Source organism: Podarcis cretensis (genome assembly GCF_951804945.1).
Source record: "Podarcis cretensis genome assembly, chromosome: 5".
Classification (NCBI taxonomy): domain Eukaryota; kingdom Metazoa; phylum Chordata; class Lepidosauria; order Squamata; family Lacertidae; genus Podarcis; species Podarcis cretensis.
The window spans coordinates 10,765,374-10,781,398 of NC_137174.1; the positions used below are offsets into that span (position 1 = coordinate 10,765,374).

The 16,025-nt window shown below is 48.3% G+C and overlaps 1 protein-coding gene across 1 annotated transcript in view; it reads right to left on the reverse strand.

The window, feature by feature from the left end:
• ARHGAP22 (Rho GTPase activating protein 22) overlaps positions 1-16,025 on the reverse strand; it is a 36,079-nt gene that overhangs the window by 17,944 nt on the left and 2,110 nt on the right. The window contains 4 exon segments of the mRNA XM_079975539.1: positions 1,554-1,566; positions 1,568-1,713; positions 11,562-11,649; positions 12,232-12,431. Coding sequence (XP_079831665.1) covers positions 1,554-1,566; positions 1,568-1,713; positions 11,562-11,649; positions 12,232-12,431 — 447 coding nt within the window.

Sequence of the window (16,025 nt, forward strand, 5' to 3'; positions counted from 1 at the left end):
CGGCATCATGCCATGCTGTCTGTCCCGTCCAGTGAAACATTCCTGGGCTGCCTGAGCGCTGTTGCCTGCCAGCCATCAGCTTAATGCCTTCCGTCAACAGAGGGTGCTTTTCGGTCATGTAGAGAAGCACAAATTGACTCCAAGTTTCTTCATGGCCAGGGGACGCAGGTGGCGCTGTGGGTTAAAGCCTCAGCGCCTAGGACTTGCCGATCGAAAGGTCGGCGGTTCGAATCCCTGCGGCGGAGTGCGCTCCCGCTGCTCAGTCCCAGCGCCTGCAGTTCGAAAGCACCTCCGGGTGCAAGTAGATAAATAGGGACCGCTTACCAGCGGGAAGGTAAACGGCGTTTCCGTGTGCGGCTCTGGCTCTGGCTCGCCAGAGCAGCGATGTCACGCTGGCCACGTGACCCGGAAGTGTCTCCGGACAGCGCTGGCCCCTGGCCTCTTAAGTGAGATGGGCGCACAACCCCAGAGTCTGTCAAGACTGGCCCGTACGGGCAGGGGTACCTTTACCTTTACCTTCTTCATGGCCTCAGAGGCTCAGAAATATCAAGCAGAAGTAGGCACAATCACCTGGTTGCTGAAAGTATCAAAGGTTTGACCGGGTAGAACTCCACTGGATTGAAAAGGCAAGTTTCACCATGCAAGTTACTGTAAGCACCTAGATTTCCTAATCCGGCCTTTCCCAAACTGGTGCCCTCCAGCTATTCTGGACTGCAACTACCATCAGCTCCAACTAACATGGCCAGTGGGCAGGCATAATGGGATCTGTAGTTCAAAACGTTTGGAGAGCACTAAGTGTAGAGTTCGAAGGGATCCCAAGGATCATCTCATCCAATCCCATGCAATGCAGGAATCTCAGCTGAAGCATCCCTGACAGATGGCCATCCAACCTCTGTATCAAGAACATCCAAGGAAGGAGAGTCCACCACCTTCTAAGTTCATTTCATTGTCAAACAGATCTTACTACCAAGAACACTGTCTAACCATCTCGTCCTCTGTCGTCCCCTTCTCCTTGTGCCCTCCATCTTTCCCAACATCAGGGTCTTTTCCAGGGAGTCTTCTCTTCTCATGAGGTGGCCAAAGTATTGGAGTCTCAGCTTCAGGATCTGTCCTTCCAGTGAGCACTCAGGGCTAATTTCCTTCAGAATGGAGAGGTTTGATCTTCTTGCAGTCCATGGGACTCTCAAGAGTCTCCTCCAGCACCAGAATTCAAAAGCATCAATTCTTCGGGGATCAGCCTTCTTTATGGTCCAGCTCTCACTTCCATACATCACTCCTGGGAAAACCATAGCTTTAATTATATGGACCTTTGTTGGCAAGGTGTCTCTGCTTTTTAGGATGCTGTCTAGGTTTGTCATCGCTTTCCTCCCAAGAAGCAGGCGTCTTTTAATTTCGTGGCTGCTGTCACCATCTGCAGTGATCATGGAGCCCAAGAAAGTAAAATCTCTCACTGCCTCTATTTCTTCCCCTTCTATTTGCCAGGAGGTGATGGGACCAGTGGCCATGATCTTCGTTTTGTTGATGTTGAGCTTCAGACCAATTTGCTACATTACCCTGAGAGAAAGGGATTTAGGTTATGTGAATAAGAGCTGTGACTCATACCTCCAGTGAATGGGGTCCATATTACCCGCCGTATAGCTTTCACCCAATCTTCCATATCATTCTGGGAGCTAGCCATGAACAAGAAGGCTTTATCCCGACCTGCTGTGCCACCTGGAAAGAAGACGCACTTCTGTTACCATCTGCATTCAGAACGTAAGTTCTACTCTTCCTTGGTATAAATACTGGTATATAGTGCTTCATTTGATGTATAGTGTTTAATGTCAAGCTCAAAACTCTTGAATTATATATCCAGCACATGGAACCTTACAAAAGGTCAATATGAATGGACTCTCCACACCCTTACCATAGCAAAAAGACTGATAACTGATGAATTGGAAAAATAAAAATGCGGCTCCCTTCTACGATTGGATTGAAGATTTATACAAACTCGCAACGTATGAGCAACTTGCATATAAACGCAGACTTGCCATGGACAAATTCAATGGCACAGTGGTACCTCTGGTTGTGAACAGGATCCGTTCCAGAGCTTCGTTCGCAACCTGAGCAGAACGCAACCTGTGTCTGCGCATGTCCGGGTCGCGATTCGCCGCTTCTGCGCATGCACATGACGTCATTTTGAGCGTCTGCGCATGTGTGAGCAGTGAAACCCGGAAGTAACCCTTTCCGGTACTTCCGGGACACCACGGGACACAACCTGAAAAGATTTAACCTGAAACGTCTTTAACCCGAGGTATGACCTGAAAGTACAGATTGTGAAGCTGAGGCTCCAATACTTTGGCCACCTCATGAGAAGAGAAGACTCCCTGGAAAAGACCCTGATGTTGGGAAAGATGGAGGGCACAAGGAGAAGGGGACCACAGAGGACCAGATGGTTGGACAGTGTTCTCGAAGCTACCAGCATGAGTTTGACCGAACTGCAGGAGGCAGCGGAAGACAGGAGTGCCTGGCGTGCTCAGGTCCATGGGGCCACGAAGAGTTGGACACGACTAAACAACAACAGCAAATGACTATATTTGGAATCCATTTTTACAAATACTGTAATACTGTAATTCTTACAAATACAGTGGTACCTCAGGTTAAGTACGTAATTCGTTCCGGAGGTCCGTTCTTAACCTGAAACTGTTCTTAACCTGAAGCACCATTTTAGCTAATGGGGCCTCCTGCTGCTGCCGCGCCACCGGAACACGATTTCTGTTCTCATCCTGAAGAAAGTTCTTAACCTGAAGCACTATTTCTGGGTTAACGGAGTCTGTAACCTGAAGCGTATGTAACCTGAGGTACCACTGTACTGTAAGTGGTTAAGATCTGGTGAAGTACCAGAACAACATTGTAAAGTATACAGTTTTGGGTCCATCCGTCCCCTTTTATTTTCCCTTATACATGGGGGCTGTTTCTCCCCCCTCCTTTTTTCTCTTTTATTGATGATGATGATGATGATGAAGAAGCCTCACCATGTTTCGTGCACATATAATTATGTATTTTTTGAACTTTCATTGAAGATGTCAAAATTATTATTATTAATAATAATAATAATAATGAACACTGGCCTAATACCCTCCCTTAATCTTAGAAGCATGGCAGCTCGGCATATGTCTGGAAATATCCATCTGCATTCACAGTGGAAAACAGCTCCAGCGAATTCCTGACAGGAGAGATTTGTGTTCTGAGGGCTGATGGTCACATTATCTCCGCATTCCCCCCAACCCCTGCTGTCCCTATATACTTCAGGAAGTAAGCATAGCAAGGCCAGGGCTGGTTGAAGACATTGTATTGTTGGAGACAAAGCTGGCCAGGTGAGGCTCACTAGTTCTGGGAGGAGGTGTGTGATTCCTCAGCTGGAGTAGGCTTAGAACAGGTGAGGCTCACCTGCCTCATCAAGCCCAGATGCTGTAATGAGCATGCTCAGTACGTCTGCTCGACTGCCCATGTTGACGGACCTTGTCTTGGATGCTCCTGGACCTCCATGGGACTGTGCTTTGGGGTTGACTCTGGACTGTATCCTGACTGCTGGACTTCAGACTTGGCTACTTGGATTGACCTGGAACCTCGTTTCCTGACCTTTGGACTTTGCTTGTGTGGATCGACCCTCAGATTTTGAACTTGGCACACTAATTTGCTGCCAGGTAAGCCAGGGGTTTGGGACAATGGGGGGTGTCAAATCTTACTCAACACTGGCAATAGGATGGCTTCTTCTTGTGACCCCAAGAGCAGGCTAGTTTAGGGGGTAAATGGCCTATGCACTCATAGCTCTGATCTCCGAGAGAGGGGAATGGTTGGGGTAACTTGGGAAAAATGGGGGGGGGGGAGCTGCCACTTCTGCTCCCCAGCATCTACTGCCAGAGAGACAATTGCCTCCCTGTGCGAAATGTTGAGCCAGCTTTGAACAAGACAACAAAGCAAACCCCAAACTTGTATTGTTATTCTACTCTGCACAGCTGACAAAATTCTTCCTAGTCTTCCCATGCTGAAATGGATTGATTAGCCAGGATTAAAAAGCTAGAATGTCTATGAGCAACACCTGATTGGACTTACTACTTAAAGGTAAAGGGACCCCTGACCATGAGGTCCAGTCGTGACTGACTCTGGGGTTGCGACGCTCATCTCGCTTTATTGGCTATGGGAACCGGCGTACAGCTTCCGGGTCATGTGGCCAGGATGACTAAGCTGGTTGTGGCGAACCAGAGCAGCGCACGGAAATGCCGTTTACCTTCCCACCGGAGCGGTACCTATTTATCTACTTGCACTTTCACGTGCTTTCCAACTGCTAGGAGCAGGGACTGAGCAACGGGAGCTCACTCCATCATGGGGATTTGAACCACCGACCTTCTGATCGGCAAGTCCTAGGCTCTGTGGTTTAACCCACAGCACCACCCATGTCCCTCCTTTGACAGCATTATGCTCTCCCCCAAAAGCACCTCAACTCTCCCCCCATTTGCTCCTGCTGTCATTTACATGTGATAAGGAGGACTTGGGGGTGGGAGAGGGGAAGGCAGTTGCATGGTTAGTTTCTCTCCCCCCCCCCCGTGGAAATAATGACACATGACACAATTATTACGGTTAATGGGCTAAAAAAGGCCACGACTTTATTGGGTACAGGTGATGAGTGGTATTGGCTTAGGCATTGGTCCTAAGCGACTATATCCGACTTCAGCCCGTCTGCTTGAAGTCCGGGAAGGGTTAACCACTAGTAGGGGGAGTCCTGCTGTTACATATCAACTAGGACTCGCCCCAGGGGTGACCAATAGGGGGCGTGCCTTAGGCCCTCACCTCCCCAGGCTTCAGACAGGGCCACGTCCCCTTGAATCCATTAACAGATCACCTTCAATATGCAGGGCAGGTGATGGCGCTACCTCCCCTCTTCCATCTACAGAACAATACCCATGCCTAACCACCATTACCAAGAAAGTTGTGACGATTTGCTACGAGGTAGGCAAAAACCAAGTGGCTGGTGCCAATTTGCCAAGTGGAAAAATTCCTACCAGGCCCCTTGACGGCCACCAACCAAAGTCCACAGCAAGGTCAAAGAATGGAAACCTTATAGGGCGGGGAAAAACAGGAACAGCTGATGAGCAGCAAAGGGGGGGATTCCCCGGCCGCGTCCTGCCTTTATAGGGCAGGCCATGCCCCCTGAACCGGACGATTGGCCTGCCAGGGGGTGGCGCAGCTGGGAATCCCCCCAATTGCGCGAGGGCTGGCCTTCACTCACCGCGCGCGTGGTGGGGCCGTGAAGCCCGCAACCCCACCTCCTTCATAAGGTGGAAGTGGCTTTGGTGTCATAGAATCATAGAGCTGGAAGGGATGCCAAGGGTTATGCCCAATGTGGGGCTCGAACCAGACGACCCATAGATTCAGAGTCCCGTGCTCTACTGACTGAGCTACCTCAAACATCTTTGCAGTTTCTCTTGATACCATGTCAAGACAAGGGATGGACTTAGCCCCATGTCTGGAAGTTCTGAGGCTTAGTGCTAATCCCAGATTTCAGATGAGATGAAGCCAGAGATTGACTCAGTAACTGGTGAATGGAAGTCTTTTTGCACATGCCCAGATGCACCCATGCAAAGCAAGATGGAGTGCAATGGATGGATGGTTAAATACCCGGCGGAGCACTCATTGTTCTCCTCCTGGACTTCACCTTCCATGGACCAGCCTACTCTTGAGACAAGTTTCCCCGCTAGAAGCAGAGGGGGCAGTTCCAAAATAGGATAGATTGAGCTCAGCTTTTCTGCCAACTGCTCTCAGTTGTTGTTGCTGGCCTTATAGGGCAGTAAGTAAGAAGAAAAGGATAGGCAGAGAATGTTTATGGAGCAGGGCATATGGGAATGAGCCCAGTCAGTAAGAGGTTAACAGGAGAAGTGCTTTTTCTGTTTCCCTATCTCTTCAGGGGCAATGAGAAAGTATCCTTCTGCTTGCACTTCCCCCCTCACTTCCCCGAAAGGAAAAGAGCTCAACGATTGTCATTTTTTAAAAAGCGAGAGCTAAAATTTCCAGAAGAGCTCCCGTGGGAGTCAGGTCCCCTGTAGATACAAGCCTGATGAAAATTCGCAGGCACTCAAAGTGTCCCTGCCTCTTGCAGAAATGAAAAGCATCTGTCCTCAAGCTTGGAATATACTAAAGTAGTGACATCCCAGGGTGAACGCAGTCACCAGCAGATTGCAGATGAAATGTGTGGGAACAAAAGTACATCCTCACACCTTCCTATCAAATTCTTGTCTGGCTAAATAGAGAAGGCCTTTTTTTTACAATGTCTTATAAAGGTGTGTCTGCGTGCAAGCAGGTCATATAAGTGCCCTACATATATCTTCAAAGATATTTGCATGTTGTTTTTGTTATTACTTTAGTGGATTGCCAGAACCTGGTTAAAATGCTATTTTAAAAGGTAAAGGTACCCCTGCCCGTACGGGCCAGTCTTGACAGACTCTGGGGTTGTGCGCCCATCTCACTTAAGAGGCCAGGGGCCAGCGCTGTCCGGAGACACTTCCGGGTCACGTGGCCAGCGTGACATCGCTGCTCTGGCGAGCCAGAGCCGCACACGGAAACGCCGTTTACCTTCCCGCTGGTAAGCGGTCCCTATTTATCTACTTGCACCCGGAGGTGCTTTCGAACTGCTAGGTTGGCAGGCGCTGGGACCGAGCAGCTGGAGCGCACCCCGCCGCAGGGATTCGAACCGCCGACCTTTCGATCGGCAAGCCCTAGGCACTGAGGCTTTAACCCACAGCGCCACCTGCGTCCCAAATGCTATTTTAGCATGGGTTAAAATAGGCAGCCCTAAGTAGTAAACAGGGACATTTACCTTTATAATGCTGTCAAAAGGTTTCTGGCAATAGGTTGGTTTAAAAAAAAAAAAAAAATCACCAGAGAAGGAAAATCTGGATTAAAGGGTGTTTGTGTGGAATGAGCTAGCATTTTGATGCCAGCGATGAGATTGCACGGGCACTGCAAAAAACTTTGCATATATGCTGAGCACTGATGCTATAAAAAAACCCACATGCACCCATTCAGAAGCACTCTATATTGTTACGGTACTTGGGCTGCAGCGAACATTGGTGGTTGTAACCTAATTCAGGAAGCCGAGTCAAGCTTATTCGCCAGTGCAGTTAATTAAACCTAGGTGCAAATGTTAGCTAGTAATTGAAGCATTTAATGGCAGCTGCACGGTAATCATTTGGTTGCTGCCGCCGTGAGTGGATCACTTTATCATGTGCACAAGTAAGTACCCCGGAACTGACACCCCCCAATTATCCCTGATGACGCCCCGGGGCTCGCGCTGTCAAGTAAGCCACAGCTCACTTGAGTCAATTAAACTCTCGGGAGCTCAAGAAGGAGAATAATGGAAGCAAATTACTGTGCAATGCAAATGTGATCACAGAGTCTGTTCAGTAATGGGAGCGGCATGAGAATGCTCTAACAGAGCTCAGCACATCTCTTAAAAAAACAGAAAACCTTGAAATTATTGTCTGGTTCTCTTGCACACCCTGCAAACAGGCCTGTGAGGAAAGGGAAAACAGGGTGGTGGTGGTCCAATGGAAAAGTAGTAAGGGCTAATTGCTGGCGGTTATCATACCTATTAAGGACGCAGGTAGCGCTGTGGGTTAAAGCCTCAGCGCCTAGGGCTTGCCGATCGAAAGGTCGGCGGTTCGAATCCCTGCGGCGGGGTGCGCTCCCGCTGCTCGGTCCCAGCGCCTGCCAACCTAGCAGTTCGAAAGCACCTCCGGGTGCAAGTAGATAAATAGGGACCGCTTACCAGCGGGAAGGTAAACGGCGTTTCCGTGTGCGGCTCTGGCTCGCCAGATGCAGCTTTGTCACGCTGGCCACGTGACCCGGAAGTGTCTCCGGACAGCACTGGCCCCTGGCCTCTTAAGTGAGATGGGCGCACAACCCCAGAGTCTGTCAAGACTGGCCCGTACGGGCAGGGGTACCTTTACCTTTACCTTTATCATACCTATTAATGTTGAACTCGGCTCAAAGCTTGCTTCCAAGTAAATCCATTTGCCCCAGTGAGATTTGGCCCCTGGTAACTGTGAGGGACGCGGGTGGCACTGTGGGTTAAACCACAGAGCCTAGGACTTGCTGATTAAAAGGTCGGTGGTTCGAATCCCCGCGACGGGGTGAGCTCTCGTTGCTCCGTCCCTCCTCCTGCTAACCTAGCAGTTCGAAAGCACATCAAAGTGCAAGTAGTTAAATAGGTACCACTCTGGTGGGAAGGTAAAGGACGTTTCCGTGCGCTGCTCTGGTTCGCCAGAAGTGGTTTAGTCATGCTGGCCACATGACCCGGAAGCTGTACGCTGGCTCCCTCGGCCAATAAAGCGAGATGAGCGCCACAACCCCAGAGTCGGTCACAACTGGACCTAATGGTCAGGGGTCCCTTTACCTTTACCTGTGAGGAGGGCCACAGCTGCAAAATGCTAGGCGATTGCCGCTCAAAATACAGTGGTGCCCCGCAAGACGAATGCCTCGCAAGACGGAAAACCCGCTAGACGAAAGGGTTTTCCGTTTTGGAGGCGCTTCGCAAAACGAATTTCCCTATGGGCTTGCTTCGCAAGACGAAAATGTCTTGCGAGTTCCTGCGGGGGTTTTTTTCCTCCCCCCCTTTTTCTAAGCCGCTAAGGTGCTTATCAGCTGATCCGCTAAGCCGATAAGCCGCTAAAAGCCGCTAAGCCTCTAATAGCGCTAATCCGCTAAGCCGTCAATGGGCTTGCTTCGCAAGACGAAAAAACCGCTAGACGAAGAGACTCGCGGAACGGATTAATTTCGTCTTGTGAGGCACCACTGTACCTCACTATATTCCTGAAAAAGAAACACTAAAACAACAACCACAACCACCCCTACCTACCAGGGTGATAAAACATTACATTTGGGGGCACCCAGGTGTGGAGACAAGCCTCTAAGCACAGGCTCCTTTTTGTAATGAGAATAGAAAGCCATGCAGTTCTGTGGTCAGCTGTGAGATAACTACAGGGGTACCTTGATTCTCAAACGCCTTGGTACTCAAAGAACTTGGAACCCAAACACTGCAAACCCAGAAGTAAGTGTTCCGGTTGCGAACTTTTTTTGGAAGCCGAATGTGCTCTGTTTTGAGTGTTACGCTTCCATTTTGAGTGCTATGCTGAGGTCTGTCTGTTTTTGCTATTTATTTTGCGTTTTTGTTTTTGCGGCTCTTTTTGCTTTCTTTTTGTGACTGTGTTGAACCCAGTTCAGCTGCTGATTGATTGATTGTGTGACTGCAGTACATTGTTTATCGCTTTCATTTTATGGATCAATGGTCTCGTTAGATAGTAAAATCCATGTTAAAGTGCCGTTTTAGGAGTTGTTTTTAAAAGTCTGGAACGGATTAATCCATTTTGCATTACTTTCTATGGGAAAGCGCCCTTTGGTTCTGGAACACTTTGGTTTTGGAACAGACTTCCGGAATGGATTAAGTTCGAGAACCAAGGTACCACTGTATAGGAGCATGTAACATTTTCAAACAACAACAACAACAACAATAATAATAATAATAATAATAATAATTTATTATTTATACCCTGCCCATCTGGCTGAGTTTCCCCAGCCACTCTGGGCGGCTCCCAATCAAGTGTTAAAAATAGTACAGTGTTAAATATTAAAAGCTTCCCTGAACAGGGCTGCCTTCAGATGCCTTTTAAAGATAGGATAGCTGCTTATTTCCTTCACATCTGACGGGAGGGTGTTCCACAGGGCGGGTGCCACTACCGAGAAGGCCCTCTGTCTGGTTCTCTGTAACCTCACTTCTCGCAATGAGGGAACCACCAGAAGGACATTCCGGTATCAAAGTGCTGTCTTGGACTATAGCTATGTGCTCAGTTCCCCCATGTGGTGAACCACCAATGTTCAGGCAGTGGCTTTCTCAGTGAAGTAACTGCATGAACTGACTGGTTATTGGAGTCTTTGGGGCAGACAAGAGTACAAAGGGCTTTGAGTTCCAGCTGATCCTTGCTTGAGCCCCATGGTCTTCCTAAACTCTGGCTTATTCCTGCATGGTTTGTTAACTTGCTTGTTGTCCCTGCTGTCACAATTTTGGCTTCCAATCTTTGCTTTTATATACTCAGCTTTAGCATAGCAATACTGACTCTGGCATGAACCTGTATGGATGTGCATGTGTGGCTAGATCTATGCAGCTATTAAAAAAACACTCTGCAAAAAAACTGTTGTAAATTGAAAATATCATTGAGTTGCGAGTTCAGCCGTCTGGTGCTGCATAACGCTGCATTTTGACTAAGGTAGCTGAGTCCTCGGACTCTTCTTGCAGAGAGCACGCTGGTGTTTGGAATCAAAACAAGCGCAACAGTTGTTGTTCAAAACCTGCTGACAGCTAAAGAGTAGCTACAAAACAGCAAGTTCCTCCAGGGTGTAGGCCTGTAGATAATCACGGCAAGAGGAATCCAAGCAAAAACTGGAACAATGTTTAAGACGGCCACTGTCAATTTGGTGTCTCCTGGGTGTTTTGAACTACAACAGGCTTAGGCTGATGGAAGGTGTAGTCTAAAACATCTCATAGGTAAAGGTAAAGGTAAAGGACCCCTGGACGGTTAAGTCCAGTCAAAGGCGACTATGGGGTTGTGGTGCTCATCTCACTTTCAGACTGAGGGAGCAGGCGTTTGTCCACAGACAGCTTTCTGGGTCCTGTGGCCAGCATGACTAAACCGCTTCTGGTGCAACGGAACACTGTGACAGAAACCAGAGTGCACGGAAACACCGTTTACCTTCCCGCCACAATGGTACCTATTTATCTACTTGCACTGGCATGCTTTTGAACTGCTAGGTTGGCAGGGGCTGGCACAGAGCAACGGGAGCTCACTCCGTCATGGGGATTCGAACCGCTGACCTTCTGATCAGCAAGCCCAAGAGGCTCAATGGTTTGGACCACAGCGTCACCTGCATCCCTCTAAAGCATCTCATACCCTCTTAACATTTCTCAGATGAGAAGAGGGGCATTTCTCCCTCCCTCCCTCACAACTGACCTTCCTTAAAGGTAAAGGGACCCGTGACCATTATGTCCAGTCGTGACCGACTCTGGGGTTGCGACGCTCATCTCGCTTTACTGGCCGAGGGAGCCGGCGTTTGTCCGCAGACAGCTTCCAGGTCATGTGGCCAGCATGACTAAGCCGCTTCTGGCAAAGCAGAGCAGCGAACGGAAATGCCGTTTACCTTCCTGCCGGAGCGGTACCTATTTATCTACTTGCACTTTGACATGCTTTCGAACTGCTAGGTTGGCAGGAGCAGGGACCGAGCAACGGGAGCTCACCCTGTTGCGGGGATTCGAACCGCCGACCTTCTCATTGGCAAGCCCTAGGCTCTGTGGTTTAACCCACGTCCTTGACCTTCCTTAGCCCCCCCCTTTTTGTCCTCTCGACCCCTGCAGAGCATTTCCTATCAGAATTAAAAATTAAAATGCCCCACCATGGAGTTACACCACTTCCCTGCTCCACTCATCAAATCGGAACCATACGATCAAGACAAAGGAGACTGAAAGGCAGGCCTACCTGCAGAAAGTTCAAAGAGGTACTTCCCTGGCTCCTCAGGATTGGGGGCCACTTCATTCACCTGATTGCCTTGCAAAGGGACAAACCCCTGAAATTGGCAGAAAAAACAGAAAAAAGTCAGGGAACAGAAGGGAAGTAGATATTTGAAATGTAAATGTGGAAGGTAAACAGCGAGCATAGGCAAACTCCGGCCCTCCAGATGTTTTGACCCTACAATTGCCATCATTCCTGACCACTGGTCCTGTTAGCTAGGGATGATGGGAATTGTAGTTCCAAAACATCTGGAGGGCCAGAGTTTGCCTATTCCTGGTAAACAGCATACAGAAAGAGGGTCGTTCAGCTCCCCATATATCCAAAAGCTACCCTCCAAGTGTCCCTATTTTCCAGGGACTGGTCCCATATTTACAGAAGCCATCCCGGTTTCTGATTTTATCCTGGAATGTCCCACTTTTCCTTAGGATGTCCTTATTTCCATCAGAGAAATGTTGGAGGGCCTGGAGTTATGCAATCCCCGACAGAACAGACACAGCCAGATGTGCAAGAGAATATCCTTTATCTAGACAGTTAAAGCAGCACACAGACACACAACCAACCACAGACAGGAGACCCACCACGGCCCTCCACAGATTGCTGGCTACTTTTTCTCACTTCCAGCCGGGAGACACCTTACCTGTGGCTTGACCTCATCCTCGTTCTTATAGTACAGGAGTTGGTCGCCACGAAGGACGAACCAGTGCTGCTGCCAGTTCTTCATGATGCTTCTCTGCTTCTTCAGCCAGCCACGTTTCAGCGCTGGCTCTTGTCGGCAGGGGGAGGAAGGCCGGCAGGGCAGCCCAGGGGGGTCCCCCATCACCAGGCTCTTGGAGCGGTCTAAGTAAAAGAGAGGGGGGCGGGAGAAATCCACATTTTTATTTTTTAAAAAAATCATTCACAAAGGAAGACAAAGGCAGAATATTTATCTGTATCTACAAGAGTGTGCTCCAAACACTTTAATGCCAGCAATTTCTAAATCAATCAATCAATCAATCAATCAATCAATCAATCAATAAAATGATGGGGCACCCACCTTATCTGACAGGCAGGGTGCCCCCACACCGACCCCAAGCCTCCTGGATTCCTCATGGCTATATAACCTCTCCTTTTTTTGACAGACAATTTTTTTTAAAAAAAAATGGATTAATTTTCTTTTCTATGATTATGATTATATTTTGACAAAGTAATAATCATAAATAAATAAGAATACAGTGGACGCTCAGGTTGCAAACGTGATCTGTGTGGGATGCACGTCCGCAACCTGCAGCATCCGCAACCTGCAGCAGTGCGTCTGCGCACGCGCGGGTTGCGATTCAGTGCTTCTGCGCATGCGCAAAGACGATTTAGCACTTCTGCGCATGCGCGACTGCCAAAACCCAGAAGTAACCCATTCTGGTACTTCCGGGTTTCGGCGGTCCGTAAGCTGAAAAAACGCAACCTGAAGCATCTGTAAAAATGACTGTAAAAATGTGCACCCCACCACCGAGACCATTCCATTGTTACTGTCCTACCTCCCAACATTTCAACACCTCTTGCGATGGTTGGAGCCCTTTCCGTTTTAACAGTAGAAATGCTACAAACACCTTCTATATCTCCTCAAAATCATTTCTCCTGTGTGTTCCCTTAATGGCACATATTGATTTATCATTAATAGCTATACCCCACACCTCTTTATACCATTCTTCCATTTTATATTCTGCTTGCCCCTTCCACTTCCTAGCTATCATAATTCGCGCAGCTGTCAATAAATTTGTGAGCAAGTCCTTCACAGCCTGTGAACCTTCCACCCAATCGTAAATTGGTAACAATGCTACCTCTGGACTTTTGGTCAGCTTGAACCCAGCGATTTCTGTTAACACCCTTCACCAGAAAAAAAAATGTACATATTTACACCCCCACCACATGTGAACATAATTCCTAATGGTTTGCATAGTGACTTCTGAGAGGCTTCTAGGAAAGCCTGCTGGTGCGGAGGGAAACCATATTGCAGGGATTAAGGTAAAGGTAAAGGGACCCCTGATCACAGTGGCGTAGCGCAGGGGGTGCAGGGGGGGCCCGGCCGCACCGGGCGCAACATGGGGTTAGGGTGAGGGGGCGCAAATCCATGGGTTAGGGGGCACAAATTACTTGCCTTGGCCCGGGTGCTGACAACCCACGCTACGCCACTGCCTGACCATTAGGTCCAGTCGTGACCGACTCTGGGGTTGCAGCGCTCATCTCGCTTTATTGACCAAGGGAGCTAGCGTACAGCTTCCAGGTCATGTGGCCAGCATGACTAAGCCTCTTCTGGCAAACCAGAGCAGCGCACGGCAACGCCGTTTACCTTCCCGCCGGAGCGGTACCTATTTATCTACTTGCACTTTGACGTGCTTTCGAACTGCTAGGTTGGCAGGAGCAGGGACAAAGCAATGGGAGCTCACCCCATCACAGGGATTCAAACCACCAAACTTCTGATCGGCAAGTCCTAGGCTATGTGGTTTAACCCACAGCGCCACCTACGTCCCCATTGCAGGGATACCTTGGGGCAAGAGGGTCCCAGACAGGCCCAGCCCATGAGGTGAGGTGAAGCAGCTGCCCTGGGCATCAGAAACCCCCAAGGCAGTGCTCCCACCTTCTCTGCCACTGGTTGGCAGCACACCCAGGTAGGGGAGAGATTGTCCCAGCACAGTAACTGAAGCATTTGAAGGCAACCAGAGATCATGGAAGCGCTCGTGCTTCCACAACCTCAGGCTGTTTTTGACAGCCCTGCCTGACCCCGTGGGCCTTTTTCTGGCCACAAAAGGATGTTGTTTGAAGTTGGGGGTTGTTGAAGCCTTGAAGGCCTTGTGATTTCAGCCTGCAAATGCTTCCTGTGGCCAGACCATTCAGGTCCAAGGCCGTTCTCATTCAGGGAAGGAATGTTCAACAGCAGCCGTCTTACGGAAACATAAATAATTCTTACCACATGCATTGGGGAAGCTGGATGTTATTATATCAGCTTTCCCCACAAAGTTCACGCGCAAGGCATTAAAGTTCTCTGGCTAGCAGGGGCTGTTAAGTGTGGTGTTACGAGGGTGTAAGAAGCAGAAAAGAGATACAAGAACATCGGTGGAAGAAGATTGGAAAAAAATTCAAAGATTATTTACAGAAATATTGTAAAATCAATGAGCTTTAGAAAAATGGTGGAATGAAGTTATATGGCTTTGGCAGAAATGTTATAAGGAATTAGGTACAGATAGATTGTTAATGTATTAAAGGGAAAAAACAAGGTTAGAATATGTTAAGATTAATTACAGGACAGAAAATAGAGGAAGATGAAAAGGAATTGCTGAAATAGTTAATTGAAGTGGAATACAAAAAGGGAGGCGTGAGGAAGTCAATGAAACAAGTGAATGAAAGTTAAGATTGAAAATATCGGAAGTGTTTTTGTTGGAATTCTGCCTCGGTCAGAGGGATGTGCCAGTCTCCAGGCACCGGCTGAATTCCTTTTGACCTCCCTCCCGCGACTCCCGGCAGGAAAACAGATGAGGTCCGTATCGGCGAATTTTCCCAGACTGTGAGAAAAACACACCACTGCTTCTCCTCCTCCCTGCATATCCCCAGGGAGGGGAATCAGACAGACAGAAGTGTATTTACATGTCTTTATTTCTGTCTTTAGCAGCCATACAGATAAAGATGTCTGCACTCTTTGAACAACAGAGAGAAACTCTACTCCACCCTTGTACATCCTGTACAGGTCATATAACACACACTGAGCTCACATCCGGTGCTCAATACGGAGAATGGACTGCCCCTTTATTGCCATGGTAACAGTCACAAACATCCTGTCTGGCTTTCCAGCCAGCAGCAGCTGACCTAGCTGCTGCTTCTTGCTTCTGCATTGCTTCTTTATGGTAACAGTTTTTAATTGTTTTTGTTTTGTTTTGTTAATTCAGTGTTTTATGTAGTGTTTTTGCTTTTGTTTTTGTATTGTACTATACTGATTTGTTTAATTCTTTTTTTTCATTTTGTAATCTTTAAACTTTTAATAAATATTATTTAAAAAAAAGAAAAAGAAAAGACATACAAGAACAGACAGTTTTTCTTCCTAGGCTTTTGTGCAGAGTAGAGGGAAATGGAACAGATGGCACTCTTAGCTTCCAAGTCTCCTGTTGCAGCTTTTGGTTTTTTAAAAAAGGAAGTCAGGGGTTCAATATGCACATGACTTCATGCCGCATCTAGTTCAGGCCTGACTGAGATATTAAATGTGTACACACTCTGGAATATTTGGGGCTAGCGATGACGCACCCATAAAAGTCCCAGAGAATAAGTAGCCCAGCCAACCAGGTGGGTTGTTCTTCTGAGAAGAACTCAGGATTGGGCCAATTGGCCCTGACTCGCAGGGCTCAGCAAACTTTTTCAGCAGGGGGCTGGTCCATTGTCCCTCAGACCTTGTGGGGGGCTGGACTATAT